This window comes from Motacilla alba, chromosome 15 (assembly GCF_015832195.1).
Source record: "Motacilla alba alba isolate MOTALB_02 chromosome 15, Motacilla_alba_V1.0_pri, whole genome shotgun sequence".
NCBI lineage: Eukaryota > Metazoa > Chordata > Aves > Passeriformes > Motacillidae > Motacilla > Motacilla alba.
This window is the reverse complement of record NC_052030.1, coordinates 5,637,326-5,653,751: the sequence shown is the minus strand read 5'-3', so window position 1 is coordinate 5,653,751 and position 16,426 is coordinate 5,637,326. Positions and strand designations below refer to the sequence as shown.

Here is a 16,426-nt window from a genome sequence, read left to right as displayed (position 1 = left end):
ATCAGTGAAGCATCATTATAAATAGGAGAGGGTATACAGTGTTGTCTTCTCCCACCTTGCACCAAAGTATCCAGCCTGGTCCAATGCCAGAACATCTCTAGAAGATATTTTCAAAGGCTTGGGAAGTGGGACAGGGAAACGGGGCCAACACAGCGGATCAGGTTTGAAGTGTTTCTTCTGCTGCCTGTACTGTGTCGGGAATGAGACCATAAAGCTCTGGCTGTTCTTGTCATAGAGGCATTTCTACATGGTGATGATATTTCATTGCCTGAATTTCTGGGCAGAAGGAAGTTGGTGCAGACATCCTGGGATCTGCTGGTTTTGGATACATGTGAACTGGTCCCCATGAAGCTCAGTGCTATTGGGAGTCATGAATGTAAGTGGCCAGGGAGCATCAGTAAGAAACTTGCAGAGTCCTTCTGTTCTGCTTCCGTCGCAGTTGAACAGCTGTGGGGAGACGGGTGGAGGGGAGGTTGTTCTAGCAGTTACATATTTAAGGCAGGTGGCTGTTTTAAAATGTACGTTTCAATTTTGATTGCAGTATTTTAATTGCATTTAACAGCGTCCCTGCTGGTTCTCCATTCTGCATCCGTGCAGCCACGTTCTATTGATGGCCTGTTGTGATTTCAATGGAACATCATGGGATGTACCTGGCACGTCGGGCAGCACTGGATGGAGGTGCCTTTAGCCCAATGTACCTGGCATGGTAAGCGGCAACCAAGTGGTTACATCTGCATTCTACTGCTCACAGTTTCAGCTTGTATAGCAAGGTGTTCCTGCTTTGCTGCAGCCTTGCACTGACTGGAAATCACTTTGCTCTCCTGATTTTAGTGCTTTCGTGCACACAGAGCCCCTACCCTTTTCACCCACGGAGATTCCCCTTCCCTGGGAAGCTTGCCATGCAGTAGAGAAGGGCCTTGAGAGGCTCTCCTTGTTGTTCTAGAACACGAGAGAGGGACTGGGAAATCATCTCACTCTTTTTTTTCTCTCCTTTTTGGGCCAGGAGCTGGTAGCAGTTGAGCAGGTATTGCCCACATCCCAAATATCCAAATGTTGCCGCACAGAGGTACTAGACAGGTGCTCATGTCCGTAAGCAAAGCTGTGCCATTCCTGCAAGAGCTGCCTCTGGGAGCCAGGAGGGCAGTTCGGCCTGGCACTAATTGGAATGTAACAAATTAAACAAGGGCCACTTCGTTTGCTGATGTGGTATCCTCTGCAAAATGATCCTCCATCCTCCATTTCCCTTCTCTTTTCCATGCCCACACCTGCAAAATCAGCTGCACATCCTGATCTGTCCTGCATGTTTTCTCTCCCTCCCCCAGCTCTGCAGACCTCTGCCTGAGTAACTTCACATTTTGGTCTTAGCTATTTTAAAGTGCTAAATATTTGTGTGAGAAAAACAAGGGTGCTGCATCCTGTTTTCTGCTTGAGCCTTTTTCACAGAGCTTTTGCTGCTCCACTGCCAGTGATAAAGATGCATGTTTGTGCCTCAGCTTCTGAATTCTGCTGTCTGACTGCTCCAGGGGGCTGGGGATAGGGAACCATTTGGACTAACACAGTTCCAGCACTTCTTCCCATGCTCCTGCTGCTCTAGAATGTGAATATCTTTAAAAGTCATGGGCTAATGACCTGCCAAGTGCAACTCCTGGGGGCAGGTTAGTGGCTGTGAACCACCCACTACACTGACACCTCTGAGGGTCCTGGTTCTGTTGGGATGTGGGGAAAGGAAGATCAGATGAGCCAGTGGCGAACAGGAAAGCTCTCTTCCCAGTGGGGTTATTAAGTGCTGAGAAAAAGGTTGGTTCATCTGAAACTGAAGGGTGCAGAAGTCATCTGTTTCACTCGGTTCCAGTAGCAGCTGGGCACAGCATTTTTAATATCATAAATTGGTGGGAGAGAGCAATGTAGGAAACAGATTTCATTTTGTCTTCTTGTTCTCCATGCTCACTGCTGCAGTGTCTGCTCAGTGCAGCTCATCTGCTTGGGAAGGTGGAGATATAAGTAAGCAGGCCACTGTCTTTTCCTGGGTCTATTATAACATGCACAATAGGCTGATGTTTTAACAGCATCTAATTTGATACATCACATCTAATCTGTTTGTTGGTTTTTATCTGCAGTACTGTTAACTCACTGTTCAGGTGCTTGGTGTCTAGCCTTCTCATCCAGCCACAAATCCTCTACGTGAAATGAGTGATTCCTTAGATCTGTTTATGATTGATTCTTTGCTTCACTGGTGTTGCTTCTTAAAAGGTAAACAATATTCATGTGCTGCAATCTATAACTCAGAGATGAAATCAAATAGCATCTCCTGCCAGAGGTTGCTAAAATAACACATTTAGCATTCATTCAGCAATTACTTTTAGGTAGACATTTAGTGATATTAAAGAGAATGAAGCCTGTAGTGAATATGTAGATTTTATACTGCTGAAAGTGGTGAAGGGATTTCTCCTCTGTTTAGCAATTTCATTTTCTGTGGTGTCTAGAGTCTTTGTGCAAATTGAGAGCAAAATTTTTCCGGCTGTGTAGTGAGAGCAGCACAGCTCCAGGAGCAGCCTGTGTGCTGTGCAGAGCCTTGCTGCCCACGGGGTCACAGTGTGCCCCAGGCTGGGCACAGCAGCTCGAAGTTAGCCAGCTCCTGGGGCAATATTGCCTATTAAGGTGCTGTCGGCTCTTAGCTTGCAAAGCTTTGTTTGATGTGTGGCATCTGCTTGCAGCATTACTGTATTCTGTGATTTGTGTCCTGTACTTCTCATGTCTTTGCATGTGCTGTGTCTCAGTGTCATGGATGTGGTGGAGGTAGTGGAGAGCCTTAGACTTATTTTATTCCCTTCTAGTGTGGGAGTATTTGAGCAGGTTTGTTGCTGTGAAAAAAGTGTCTTGAATGTGAGAAAACCAAGCTGAATCTGGGAAAAGACCATCTCTGCTGCTCTTTGTCCAGAGCCTTCTGTCATCCTCTTTTAAAGGCAAAGGGGTGAAATTTTGCACACCACATTCAATGTTTAAAGACTGTGGCCCCAGTGAGACATTTATGTACTCTTGAGGTCTGGGGAGTTGGGTTTTTTACTAGAAATGCACCTGAGCCTTTTCTGAACCAGGGCTCCTCTGAACTGGGAGTATATTTTTTCTGGTGGGTTTTGGTTTTTGGGTTTTTGGGTTTTTTTGTTGTGTTTTGTTTTTTTTTTTTTCTTTCCAGAAAACAGAAAAGGAAGGGTTATTAAAAATGATACTGAAATACAAGAAGTATAAACCCACTGTGATTTTTTAGGGCTTTGGGGGGTTGTGGTGATGTTATTCAAATGTTAGGGTTTGTTAAGAGACTCTCTCTGCAAACTAATGGATAGCAGCCTTTCTAAGGCTGCACCTGCCATTTGTTTGGGCAGATAACTTTTAAACAGGATTTAAACTCACAGTTGTCCTTGGTTCCATGCTTTCAGCTGGAAGTGAGATTCTAGGAATGCCATAAGTTAAGCAATAATGCCTGCTTCTCTTTTGCTAACAACTTTTCCAACACACCTTTCCTCTTCCACCTCTGAAATGCATCATAGTCAAAGAAGGGTTTGTAACTAGGCACCTCTATGAAATATCTGGACTGGACTGGATTTATTTTTGTTGAGGACTGCATAAGATACACAAGGCAGGTTGCTATAATGCTTTCATCAACAAAGGGACATCAGCTAAAGGAGTGTTCTCTGAGCCATACTCCAGTCCTAGTCTAAGCCCTTGGTGGGCAATTCTGACAACATTTTAAACACAATGCTCTAAGCTTGGTTGAAGGCTTTGCTGCCTTGATTCATTATATTCATTTTTTTGGGGTTGTTAAATCCATGTTAGACTTCAGCTAACAAATTCAAATTTGATAGGCAGGGTTATACTGCTTACACCAGAACACTGCTTTTGAAGTCTACTGAAAATAATAGCCTACCTTATACATATGTCCTACTGAACATGAACAGTCCTGTAAAATTTAACATGTGAGATAAATGGAGGTAATTTAAACAACTTGGACTATGCTAGTTTTTATGCTGCAGAACATACTCAGTAATAATAACATGATCTTTCTCATGAAGGTCAATAGCAGAATTAGAATTCTAACTCTGTTTCCAGGGCTTTCTCTGCTGGCTCATTACCTGGTTTCAATATCATTTAAGGCAGAAAGAAAAAAATAAAACAAAAAAAGTAAACCACTAAAAATATTCTGCATTAATAGCTGTTTTAAGCCTTAAGGCTTAGACAACTTGAATACAGTGATTTCTAGACCTCTGCTTTAAGTGCTACATCAATGGGAAATAAGCCCACTTTAACTTCAGTAACATCATACAATTATTATTACTACTACTACTACTACTACTACTACTACTACTTTGTTTAGGCAGAAAATATTGGCTGTACTGTTTCCCTTCCTTTCCCATATTTGTCCTTTATGGAACATTTAAAAATCATACCCAGGGATTTTGTGTGTTACATGCATGGAAAAGCACCATGATGTTTGCAGTGAAATTGTAGTACTAGGCTGTTTCTTGCTATCTGTAGTACTAGGCTGTATCTTGCTATAAATGCAGGATGCATTTATATAGCAAGATGCTGTTAAGTTGCAAGCTGTGTTTTTGTCCTCCCCTATCGATGTATCTCAGGGACCCAGAAGTAAGGGCTCTTACTGGCCTGGCTAGACAAAAGTGGGTATTTTGTGCCTCTGTGCTGCTGCTTCTTCCCCTTAATCAGCAACTCTGGAAGCAGTCCACTAGAACCAGACACGCTGCAACTAGAACCCCCATCCTGCAACTCTGATGTGACTAATTACATCAAAACTTGGTTTTTAAATGCTCAGCACTGCTCAGTGGAGGACAGGAGCCCCTGTCCTATCACATTTTTCTGATTCTGCAGGGTGAGTTTCTATTACAGAAACATTATAGGTGGAACTAGCACCGTGGCAAGCCTGTACTTCCTCATTTTGGCTGCCAGCCTTTCTTGAACCATCGAGCTCTGGGAACAACATCCATGTACACAAAGGCACCACGGTGAATCCACCATCTTCTTGGGTTGCCATCCATTGCTGAAACTAAATTGAATGGGAAAGCCGAGCAGCCTTTTTAGCTGTGGGTCAGTGTGATGAGCCAGAGGGATCTGTGTGGATGCTAAATTAGGTGCTGCTGCACTGAAGAGCCATCAAGAAATTCCACCAAAAGCATAAGCAAGCACCAGGCTGACCAGCAAACAAGTGAAGAGCTGTGTTCTGTGGAAGAAGGGAGGCACCTGCTTGGCAGATCTGTTGGGAAAAGTACCAAGGTAGTCAAGCAACAATGCTGGAGGAAGTATTTAATTTGTTTACTTTTTGGTAGCTTTTTTTCATAAAGCAAAACTTCTCTGTTGTGCAGAAATGGATGTAGTAAATTTACCCCCTTTCTGCCAAATGCAATCTTTCTATTTATCATCACATAGTAAGAATCAGGTTTGAGGAAAGCAATTTTTTATACTAACTGCATCATTCCTCATTTCTTTTTGTTGTGTACCTATACTTGGCACAGAGGGAACCTAATGCAGTCTAGTGCTTCATCATTTGAACTCTGATGGGACAGAGTGTGGTAGTGGAACTCACAAACAATAAAAAAATTATCTGATCATTTTAAGAGAGAACTTAAGCTCTTAATTTCTCTGTATTTATGGCTTGTTTCTCCTTCAATAAGAGAAATGTTTCAATAGTATGATGAACTGGGAAAGGAAGAAAGGAAGTAGAAGGCTAAATGGTGGTTGTTAATTTGGTATTTAATTCCTCCTTTTGAAACTCAGGAACAATTTAAAATCAGCTTTAACGGATAAATGCAAGTAGTAGTTGGCACTTTCAAGCAAGCAAATAAATACACACACACACAAAAAAACCCCAAAAAACCAAGGGAAAAAATTAGAATTGATCTTGGATTCCCAAATGCAGTCCCAGATTGAATTCTGGGTTTAATGGATTGTAATATCTACCAAATGTGCAACTGCAGTTAGTTCTGACATATCTCAAACTGTGTGTTTCCATACTACTGGGAAGGCCAATATAAATATCTGAACTAAAAGACATCATGACTTTGTGAAATGCATTAACTATATGCAGGTAACCACAATTTTCCTCTCTTTACAGTATTTCAGGATAGAGAAACTGTGACTTGAGATATGCTACTTGACTCTATTATTTTAAACCAAAATTCTTCCAAAATTAAAGACACAACAAAATTAACTTGAGAAAAATGTTTCAGATTTATGAAGACATTTGGTGACATTTATCTACCTCAGCATCCTGAATTTCAGCCAGTTGAGGGTTGATTCTAACCCTGTGTGTTAATGGACTGGAATATGGACATAGCCAGGGGAGTGGTTTTTAAAGCAGCTTTTTGTACTCTTAAGGAGGCTTCCCATTCACACCTCAATGTGGGTAATTCCGTCTTCAATGGATTTAGTTGCTACATGTCATTTTCTCAATCCCAGAGCAGCTGGGTGTTATAAGATTTCAACATGTAACAGCCAAGAAACAAACTACATATTAAAGCAGGGAAGCTGCAGTTTATGCTAATTATTTTACATGCTCAGATATGCAAATGACAGTGAAGTAGATGCTTCTCTTTTCTTCCTCTTTTTCTCACTTCTCATCCTCCCTTCAAGTTTGTGTCAGGAGAGAAGAGCTTTCCCCTGTACCTATTGTTTTCATGCTGGTATCTTTTGAGTAGTGATTCCAGCCAAGGACGATTGCTTTTGTAAAAAGATAATTACAAATCTGATTTTTGAAAGACTTGAATCAAGTCTTAGCGTGAAAAATATTTCTCTCTGTATTCTCAGCAGGATCACAGCTTGCAGGGCTCAATGTACTCAGATCTCCCTAGTCAGTGTCAAGCCTAACATAGCCTGCACTGTGTTAAACCAGTCTATTAAATGCAACCTTTTCTAGTAGAGACAGCAAGCTCACACCTCTCATCCTCCTGTTTTTCAGGTGGTAAGGTGAAGGTGACAGGACGAGAAGGTGGAGATGGAACTGCCAAATCATGCCAAACAACTGCTACTGCAGCTGAACCAGCAACGAGCCAAAGGTTTCCTCTGTGATGTGATCATTGTGGTAGAAAATGCCCTGTTTCGTGCCCATAAGAACATCCTGGCAGCCAGCAGCATGTATTTCAAATCCCTTGTCCTGCATGACAACCTGATAAACTTAGACACGGACATGGTGAACCCCACTGTGTTCCGGCAGATCTTGGACTTTATTTATACTGGCAAGCTCTTAACAACTGACCAGCCTGGTGAACAGAACTTTAATGCTCTCCTCACCGCAGCAAGCTACCTCCAACTGCACGACCTGGCAGCTCTCTGCAGAAAGAAGCTGAAGCGGAACGGCAAGTCCTTTGCTGGCAAGGCCGGTGGCCTTGGTGTTGGGAGATCTGCCAGGAGTCAGAGACTTTCCACTGCTTCAGTCATCCAAGCTCGCTATTCAGGGTCAAGTGAGGGGTTGAAGGGCTCGCACTCAAAGGAGCTGTCAAAGGGAAAGCTCTCTGATGACGAGGTCTTCATCAGCAGCTCCAACCAAGAGAACTGTCACTCCTTAAGCAGGGGAACCAGCAAGAATGGCGGTGGGAGCAGCAGTGCGAATGGGAGCACCGGTGACCAGGAGCTAGGCCTTGACCTGTCCAAAAAAAGCCCCTCGCTCCCTGTCGCAGCCTCCCACGATGATACGCAGCACAGTGAAAGCCAGCATGGCTCTCCCCAATCTGCCTCAGCCCCTGCAGCCAACAGTGCCTCATCGTTCGATGAATCTGGTGTCGGAGCCCCCCACAGCATGGCGGACAGCAGCGACCCCATGGAGATGGATCTGAGCGAGGAGTGCCACCATTCACTGACAGAGAGCAGCCAGCGCAAGGGCCTCCGGCACTCGTCCCGCAAGAAGGAGTGGATCAAGAAAGACAACGCTTTTGACCGAAAGGAAGGGGGCAAAGACAGGGACGAGGGTGAAGGGCTGCCTAATGGTATCCTACTGGGGCCCTTGTCCAAGTCTGTGGAAAGGAGTCTGGCTGGGGCCTACGGGGCAGACCTGCCCTACCCATGTAAGGAGGAGGTAGAAAACGGTAAGGAGAACAGTGACGACAGTGGCCAGAGTGAGAGTGAGAGTGGCGGCCATACCAGTGCCAACTATGTCTACCGGCAGGAGGGATTTGAGCCAGTGGCCTATGGTGACAACCTGTATGTCTGTATCCCCTGTGGCAAAGGCTTCCCGAGCTCTGAGCAGCTCAATGCCCACGTGGAAACGCACACCGAGGAAGACCTTTACATCAAGGAGGAAGGCACATACGGAAGCAAGGATGAAGCTGAGGATTTGTCCAACCCAAATCAGTCCTATGCTGCGGAGTCCCGGCCCTTCAAGTGTTCAGTGTGTGAGAAGAGCTACAAGGATCCAGCCACGCTGCGGCAGCACGAGAAGACTCACTGGCTGACGCGGCCCTTCCCTTGCAACATCTGCGGCAAGATGTTCACGCAGCGTGGCACCATGACACGGCACATGCGCAGCCACTTGGGGCTCAAGCCCTTCGCTTGCGAGGAATGTGGGATGCGCTTTACCCGGCAGTACCGACTAACAGAGCATATGCGTGTCCACTCAGGAGAAAAACCTTACGAATGTCAACTGTGTGGTGGGAAATTCACCCAGCAGCGCAATCTGATCAGCCACCTGCGAATGCATACCTCTCCCACATAAGCCAAAGACTCCAGAATGAGCTTCAAGCCCATCCGCAGTGATTTACCTTTCTGTAGACTTGCTGCTTAAAAAAAAAAGAAGAAAAAAAAAAAAAAGGGGGCAACTCCCCATACTCTGTTCAGTCATGAGAGGCCTAAACAAATGTAGCTTTAACATTTTAAAAAAAAAAGTTCATTTTTTCCCTTTTTTTATAAAAAGAAAGGTCCACAGCCAAGCTGATGCATTTAGTCCCAGTCTCCCTTCAAATTTTGATGACCTGGCAAGAAACGCCTCTTCTTTTTGCACACATCGGCTTCATTGCCATATTGTTTATCTGGAGCAGGTAGGGGGACCTTGGGGAACTTTCAGCCTCTGCTGGCTCCCCCTCCCTGTCTCTTTCTTTGTTCCTGTCACTGTACTCACCTCCTCTCTTAAAACCAAACTCAGTAGAGGTATTTCTTGCCATTAAAAAAAAACAAAACAAAATACACCTTTTCAGTGGCCTAAGTAGCTGTGAAATAACAGCATTCTCAAGTGCAGAAGCTGTGTCTGTGGACCATCTCACAGGGTTGGCAGCCCTTCCAGAGACTGTGGGAAAGCCACAGCAGTGGTGGAGCCCACCCCTGTCCCCCTGGAATGGCAATGGTGTGGGGAGCAGCTCTCAGGGCTGCACCAGTCCCAGTACTTCATTTATACAAATGGCGAAGCCTCCCTTACCATCCCTCCCCATTTTGGTTTTGATCTTTGTCCTTGGCACACATAACCACGTGCCACCTTCTCCCATAAAACACGCAAACCTCTTTTGCCTTACCCATGACTGAACAGGGACTGGATGCCCTGGGAATTTCTTTCAGTGAGCAGGGGGTCGTCTTTACTTTTCTAGTAGTTTCGTATGAATATTCTTTGCTTAGAGGTACTTGTTTTATTAAAGGAAAAACCATTGTAATGTTTATGTGAATGTTTGAACTGGAAGGTCTGAGGTTAATTCTAGGGTGGGTGGGCGGGGAGGGGGTTTGATGTAGGCTGGACTTGCTACAAGTTCCATAGGTACTTTTTTATTATTTTTTTATTTTATTTTTTGTGTGTGTGTATGTTTTTAGCTTTCCTCCCTCACTAAAGAGCAAGTCTGTGTGGACAGACTTGTTACCTTTGCTACCTCTTGAATTCATGAGAACAATAAGATGGTTAGTGAAAGATTAGGCATTTTTTTTAATTGTAAGTAATTAAATGTATAAAAGTAGAAGCTAAATTAAAGTTAAGGGATTTTTACCACCCCGTCCTTCCATCAAAAGTCAATTAGAGAAATGTTAAAGCAAAGCTTGGCCAAAGACAAAGCAAAAAAATACACTGAGCTAGAGGCTGTGCTGGCTGCTTGGACTGGCTCAATTTGCAGTCTCTTGGCTATCTGTAGTCACTTTTATCTAAAAGCAGAAAACTTCTCTGAGCTTTTTGGGCCCTTTCCAGCTTTGTTTATTGAGTCTGGATACTATGGGGAGGGGAAAATGTCCCCCTCATCTTCCACTCCCCCAGCACATCTGGGTCAGTCTGTAAACACCTGGCAGGACAGAGGGTGAGGGCATAGCAGCCTATAATTTACTAGAATCCAGAGTGCAATAAGGTGGGGGAGAGGAGGAGAAAGCAAACCAAAGTGTTTCATATCCTCCCTTTTAGACAATTTAACACACGCACACAAAAAAAAAAAAAAAAAAAAAAGAAAAAAAAAAAAGAAAAAATGAAAAGGAAAAGAAACAAAATGTTCTTGCAACATCTGCCTAAGACATCACAGCCAACAGCTGCTATTGGTTTCAGAGAGAAGACAGAGAACTTTGCCCACTGATTCTTGGCCCCCTTGACTTTGTTGGCGTGACCTTGTGGAAAGCTATGGCTTATTTCAAGCCTCCCATGACTGTGGTGGTAAAAATTCACAGCCAGTAGAATCATCCCTTCTGAAATGACTAAGGTTTACACTTGCATTTTTTCATTTGTTGGTTTTTCGTGTTTTTTTTTTTTTTTTCCCCACTCAAACCAGTATAGTCTCTATGCGTAAGTTTTACCAAACCTCACGTTTTGTCTTTTTTTAAAAAAAACAAAAAACAAAAAACAAAATGAACAATTTTTTAAAGTTTTGACCAAAAAAGAAAAAAAAAAAAGAAAAAAATGAGCATGTTTGACTAAAACAAAGAAATATAAGCTTCATTTTCTATTGGGGGTTTTTTGGCTTTTTTTTTGTTTGTTTGTTTTGTTTCATTTTTTGTTATTTGGGTTTTTTTTAAGGTAGAACTAGTCCATGAGAAGTTTTTGGGTCAATTGACTGAACTGAGGAAACTGGAATCCAGGCTCCAAGCAATAGACAACCCAAAGGCGCTGAGCCTTGGCCTGGTGTCACGTTACAGGGAACACTCGCCCCTCTGCAGCCGCTCCCGTGTGCTTCTCCCAGTGCCATTGTCCGCTCGCTCCCGGACGCCTGCCAGCCCTGGAGCGCGGGAGGGGTGCATGGACTTTTGATTTTGTCGAATTGTGCTGAGACGCGCTGTTTTCTTTTCGGGGGTTAAGTGGGCTTTTAGCGTCTTTAGCACTTCCACATTTTTGAATATATATTGAATTATTTTCTCCTTGATTCTTTGTCAACGCCCCCCCCCCCCAAAAAAAAAAAAAAAAGTCCCCAAAATAGACTTTGGGAAGGACAGGGAAGGACGTGCCATCTACCTTGCTCTCAGAGGGAATCTGAGCAGAGCCCAGGGACAGCTGTGCAAGATGAGTTCCGACACTTTCAGCCTGCCTTTACCTCCCCTCCAGCCACGCACGGCGGAGCTGGTCCCGCTGCGGCTCCCCTTGGAGCCAAGGCCCGCTTCCAGAGCGGGGCTCAGCTCCCTCAGCGAGGGATGCGGCCGGGATGGGCCCTGTCCGCGCTGCGGGGTCGGGACGCGGCTCTGGCCCTGCAGTGGCGCTGGGGACGGCAGGCTGGAGCTGCCCGAAGTCACCTTGGGGCCGCGGCTGTCGCTGGGACAGGGGAGCCGAGCCCGGGAGCAGCCCCGGGCACGAGGCAGCAGCGGCCCGGAGCTCCTCAGCCGGCAAACCCCTGCTCCCCTCTCCTAATTCCATTTTTTCATGTGTGTGGGTGATGTGGCTTCTCCCCCTGCCCCAGGCCCCCTTTCATTTGTTTCTTAAGCCTTGAGAATTACGTTGAACTTTCAGGACCTAATGCTATTTTTTAAAAAGTAATTTTTGGAGCATCCTTTTTTTTTTTAATCCCCTCCCCAGCACTTAAACAGTACGACATAAAGTCTGTGTACAGCAAGAGTATTGTACAAAAGGAAATTACGTTCTTTTTTCAAATAGCTGTGTAAAGTTGTGTTCCATAGACTGAGCATAAACAACGTTTTCCAAATTGTGACAGTAATAATGAATAACTAATAATACTCAAAACTTCAGGGACTGTTTCAGGCCTGCTTGGGGCCTAAACACTCAACTGCATTTGTACGACATAGTATTGTATCAACATTTTTCTGTATTTTAATGAGAAAGCAGAACACTAGTTTCATATTTAAGACTTAAGAGTTTTAGGGTGGGGGGGAGGGAGCTGCGTTTTTTGTTTTTTAAATTTTATTTTGAATTTTTTTAAAATACACAAAGAGCCTCAAGAGGAAAAAAACAATTTAAAAGGAAACAAAAAAAAAAAAAGAAAAAAAAAGAGGCCAGGCAGCTTAAGTATATGCTTTAGTCACTTAGTTCCAGAATGTTTTCGGAATAACAGGAAAAAAAAGATAAAATAGCAAAAGTTGTATAAAAGAATAAGAAGCTCATACCCAAATTCACAAAACTATTTTTTAAACCAAAGCACATTTGAATGAGTATGGAACCTCACTTGGCTCAGAAAAGTACTAATATATTTATCTCATTGTTTACATAAACTTTTACAGTTTCAGACCTCAACAGATCTAGGGGCCAGTCAAAATTAATCTTTGCTTTTTCCATTGGTTTGTCTCTGAAGGCTATGCAGTGTTCCCCAGCTTAGCAGGGGGAATCTGTGTCCCAGCTTGCATTCCAGCACTGCTCCGGGAGGGTGGGGAGAGGGTGGGCAATTAGAAATATGGCATGTAGAATTTTTTTTTCTTCAATCCATGAGAGATGTTGCTGGGAGTGAGACCCAGGCACTATTGTAGAGGCATTTCGGCCTCCCTCTTCCTCAGAGGAGTCTGAGGGAACCGAGAGAGCAAAGGGAGATGCAGGAAGCTCTAGAGATGAGAAAGGATGTTAGAAGATGTTGGGAGCTGCTGTACCCAGCACATCTCCTTAACTTTAGCCATGGGGAGCCGGGCTGTTTTCCAGTCCTTTACTGCAAAACTTCCAAAAACAAATTCCTGGCAAAAAATCCCCAAAGGCCCAGCTCTGCGCACTTGGGGCTGTTAGCGGGAGCCACAAAGCTCACAGAAGACACCAAAGAGCTATTGACACGCAGCTTCTGTGAGGCTTTGCGGCGCTGCCGGCCCTGCCCCCGGGGGCACCGAGCGGCCCCGTCCTGTGCGAGCTGGCCTGGGCTGTCCGGGACCTCTGGGCCCCCCAATGGAACCGCTGGATTGATTCACTCCAGACCTTACAGTCCTGCACAAAGAGCCCGACCAAAACTCCTAAGACTGCCTAGGTGGAAACCTAAGCCGATCTGCGCGGTAGAACAGTTTGAAGATGACCAATGAGGATGGTTTGCTAAAATAACGCTGAAGCCAAAACCAAAAAGGTTTAAGAAAGCTCCCCGTCATTAGTCTTGACCCTTTGTAGCTTTTACCTTCTACACCAAAGCCACCTCAAACATTTGAGGAGGGGCTGATGGAAAATGAAATATTAATTTTGCCTGGTCTTAATATCTAACAAAGATGGTGCAAACACTATTTGACAGTGTTGTTTTTGTATCAATATGTATGTGCAGTAATGAATGTATTTATTTCTCAGATTCTGTATGCACAGTTTTGCAATGTAATTCAGAAAGTTGCAAACACAAAGATGTGTCCGCAGGGTCTTCTCTACAGGATTTCAAAAAAAAAAAAAGAAAAAAATATATTAAAAAAAAAAGAAAAAAAAAAGAAAAAAGGAATCTCAGAGACTCAGCATAGCCATAAACCATAACCTGTGAAGACAATACAAAGACTGGACTTTTGTAGCTTTGCATAGAAGAGGAATTTATGTTTTGCTGTATTTAAATGTTTCAATTTACAGTGTCACTCTTTTAAGATTCCTGTTTTGGTTTTTGTTTTTGTTTTCCTCTCTCTCTTGTGTGTGGAAAGCATTGTTTTCAAGCACTGCAGGTTCAAAGTCCGGGTTAGCAGTATTTTACCACGTTGCTTCAGTTCTGAAAAGCAGGAATATGGGTCTTGACCAGAGAAACATCCAGTACACTTAGTGAAACAAAATGAAATCTGAGGTGACTGCTGGCAAAATCCCGAGAAGGTAAAAGTCACTTGAGGAATAGCTGTGTGCTTCTGATTGCAGCTTGTGACTGAGACAAGTCTGTTGTCCTGCCTGAAGGACAGCATGTAGCTCCTTTTTAAAGCATCCCTCATCCCTCACTTACTGTTTACTGTGGTAGCAATAAGGATCTCAGAAGTGGGGAGTCGAGGCCTGGGATGGGCAGAGGGAGCTCCGTGCCAAACCCCACAGCCTCTGTGCCATCCCATGGTGGGCCTTGCAGAGGATACTGAAGCATCAGGTTCGCCACAGCACAGGGGGCTCGAGCCCCTGGGAGAGGCTGTGCTTTCCAAAGCCTCTTGTTCCAGTATTGGTGGAGTCAGCACCTGCTGCAGCCTTACAAATTAGCACGAAGAAAGGATGTTTGCTGATTCCTGGATATTTGCCAAATTCTGAAACCTTTCCAATCAGCAGTACTGAAGTGAAGGGAAAAGCAAATAAAAAACAAAGAAACAAAACCTCCCTACATTTTAATTTGGTTTAAGAGGCTCTAGGTAGCAAACATTGAGCTGTCCCCAGACAGCAGAAATGCTCATCATTGAGATGGCATGTCTGGATAAACATTTGTTTAAGCAAGAATTTAAAATCTAAATGAACCCAGAGCTGTAATTCTGGAATAATTAAAGAGACTTAGGGCATTTTTGTCTTAGTTTTTGTTTAAATAATTATTTGCTCAACATCAGTAAAGTCTCCATTTACTGTAAAATCCTTTCTTTTTATAAGCTTATTCTTGCACTCCAGAACTGGCCATATTCTTGACAAAGAAAATTTAGGGGTTGCTTTCAATAGTTGAAAGTAGCCTTTTGCAGTGTTTTAAATCCCATGGTACTTTATGATCCTGATTTTAGTGCAGGAGACAAGCAGGCAAAAAGAAAAGCTGTTTCTCAGCTCCTTTCCACTCCTCATATTTTGCATTTTTTCAGAATAGGGTAAGAAATTTCACCTTTGATTACTTGCTATTAGACTCACTAAATTTGCTGCTTTCCTTGCAAAAGAAAAATATTTGGGAACCCTTGTGAGGCAGTTCCAGCTCTGCTGTAAGGTTCCTAGCTGGTCCTCCAAGTCAGGGAGACTCCTTTGTTTCAGCCCTGGTTCATCTTTCCTGCCACATCAAAACTGCTGTTTATTCTGCTTTCCTTGTTTTAACTAACAACTCAAAGATCCTGAAACGTAAGTTTAAAGAGAGAAATGCATTTTTGTTCCATTGTCTCCTATTGCCACCATCTTCTTTCCTTCCTTCCCTAATTTTCCTGAACATTTTGAAGGCCAGTGTTGAACACAGGGATCAGGGAATCAGTGTTTTTGGAACAGAGCAGCCCCTGTGGCATGTGGTGGGGCAGGTCTGAACCACCACACTTGATGTGGCATTTGTTGGCAATTAGGGACCCACTCTTAGCGCTGCTTCCCCTGAGGAGTGGGACTGGTTTGCACTTCCTCTGTCACAAGTTACCAATCGAAGCACTTTCAGTACAGCTCTTCCTCTGACCTTCCACAGGACTTTTGACTGGCTGGGGATAACTTTTTTTATGAGGAGAGGATCTTGTTCTGGCTGGCTGGATATTTTTCCCCATTTTATTTTAATATTTTCGATACAACTGAAAAAGGGATGTTGCATCACCCCTTTTGGTTTTTGTTTGTTTGGGTTTTTTTTTTTCATTTTAAGCCTTAACTATCAGTCAGTCTGGAAGCCCTGGATGTTTCCTGGGGAGGGGGAAAGGAGGGAAGGTCAAGGGAAAGGCCAGCATTCCTGCTGCAATGTTCTGTTCATTTCCTTCACGAGCTTGAATTCAGGTCAGAGCCACAATAGTTGTGGCTTCAACTCAAGTGTCATATAAAAAGATACAGAAATTATAATATGATCTCAGCATTCAGAAATTTGCAGTCTTAATGTACAGTGATGAGAAACTGTTATTTTATGATCTTTTCATTAAAAGCTTGATTGAAAAATTACATCTCTTGCTCTATAGTTCACCTTGCTCCTGTAGCTGACTCTCTTCCATGTTTTCTCTTCATTTATTCTTGCCCAGGGATTTGAAACAGCTGCTTCACAAAGAGACCCCCCTCCCCACATACACAGCCTAAAAAAGGCACTCAACCTCACATTTTATGCACCTCTTCACTTGGGTCATAAGCCAAAATCTGACACTTGTTAGAATATAAGAAAGGATGAATTGTGTGGGCAAGGTGGGCACACAGAAACAGTGCAGGCAATGGATAATGAACCAATCATAATTGCCCTTTTTTTGTTATGACCCTGAGGAAGATAAGGCTGAT

At 43.7% G+C, this 16,426-nt stretch overlaps 1 protein-coding gene across 1 annotated transcript in view; it reads left to right on the top strand.

Moving 5' to 3' along the window:
- The window catches only part of HIC2 (HIC ZBTB transcriptional repressor 2), a 56,705-nt gene extending 40,603 nt beyond the window's left edge, over positions 1–16,102 (top strand). The window contains exons 2-3 of the mRNA XM_038152076.1: positions 563–706; positions 6,965–16,102. Of these exons, the coding sequence (XP_038008004.1) occupies positions 7,001–8,713 (1,713 nt within the window). The 5' untranslated portion in view covers positions 563–706; positions 6,965–7,000 and the 3' untranslated portion in view covers positions 8,714–16,102. The remainder of the gene's footprint in view (positions 1–562; positions 707–6,964) is intronic.
- The last annotated feature ends 324 nt before the right edge of the window (positions 16,103–16,426 follow it).